Source organism: Etheostoma spectabile, chromosome 14 (assembly GCF_008692095.1).
Source record: "Etheostoma spectabile isolate EspeVRDwgs_2016 chromosome 14, UIUC_Espe_1.0, whole genome shotgun sequence".
Taxonomy (NCBI): Eukaryota; Metazoa; Chordata; class Actinopteri; order Perciformes; family Percidae; genus Etheostoma; species Etheostoma spectabile.
The window spans coordinates 24,604,814-24,605,829 of record NC_045746.1 but is presented as its reverse complement, the minus strand read 5'-3'; the positions used below and the strand labels follow the sequence as shown (position 1 = coordinate 24,605,829).

The window sequence follows — 1,016 nt, the reverse complement described above, 5'->3', positions numbered from 1 at the left end:
GTGTGTGTGTGTGTGTGTGTGTGTGTGTGTGTGTGTGTGTGTGTGTGTTGGGGGTGGGTGGAGTTACATCACAAATCCCAGATGGCTTTTTAATCCCAGACTGTCCCCGTTATCCAGATTTGGATTTCTGTCCCTGACTTCCTGGTCGTGTGAGTCACATTCTCCTTTAATCCGACTCTCAGAACGCCGCGTTGTGATTGGATGATCTGGAAACTGCGCCGTGTGTCCGTCAGAGACGGAGCGCTGGACGAACTGATGCTGAGATCCTGATTAGTTTGGGGAGCCGATGGAAACTTATGGGACTTTAACTGAAATGTGTTTAAATAAATAGAAAATACCTGAAATATATTACATGTATTGCACATACTCTGAGGGATGGAGTAGTCTTTTTGAAGTACTGATGCATGATGGGAGTCATATAATACTCTGAGGGATGGAGAAGTCTTTTTGAAGCACTGATGCATGATGGGAGCCATATAATACTCTGAGGGATGGAGTAGTCTTTTTGAAGCACTGATGCATGATGGGAGTCGAACACGCACCTTGCAGTTTTTCCACCAGTACTTGTTCTTGAGTTTGGCGGCGCTGCTCTCGAACTGCGAGGCTCCGGCCTGCAGGGCGTCGGCCCGGTCGTCCAGCTCCGACAGCTTCTGGTCCCGCTCCAGGACCTTGTCCACGTTCACACGCATGATGTCCACCACCTGTGGGACAACAACTCCATTAGCCTGGTCCTCCCAGATTCTGGTCCAGTAGCCTTGTCCTACCAGACTCTGGTACACTAGCCCGGTCCTACCAGACTCTGGTCCAATAGCCCGGTCCTACCAGATTCTGGTCCAGTAGCCTGGTCCTACCAGACTAGACTCTGGTCCATTAGCCCGGTCCTACCAGATTCTGGACTAGTTGCCTGGTCCTACCAAAATCTGGTCCATTAGCCCGGTCGTACCAAACTCTGGTACACTAGCCCGGCCCTACCACACTAGACTCTGGTCCATTAGCCCGATCCTACCAGACTAGAC

The 1,016-nt window shown here is 50.9% G+C and overlaps 1 protein-coding gene across 1 annotated transcript in view; it reads right to left on the bottom strand.

The window, feature by feature from the left end:
- Positions 1-1,016, bottom strand: part of vamp1a (vesicle associated membrane protein 1a) — a 7,635-nt gene that overhangs the window by 3,379 nt on the left and 3,240 nt on the right. The window contains exon 3 of the mRNA XM_032535061.1: positions 543-701. Coding sequence (XP_032390952.1) covers positions 543-701 — 159 coding nt within the window. The remainder of the gene's footprint in view (positions 1-542; positions 702-1,016) is intronic.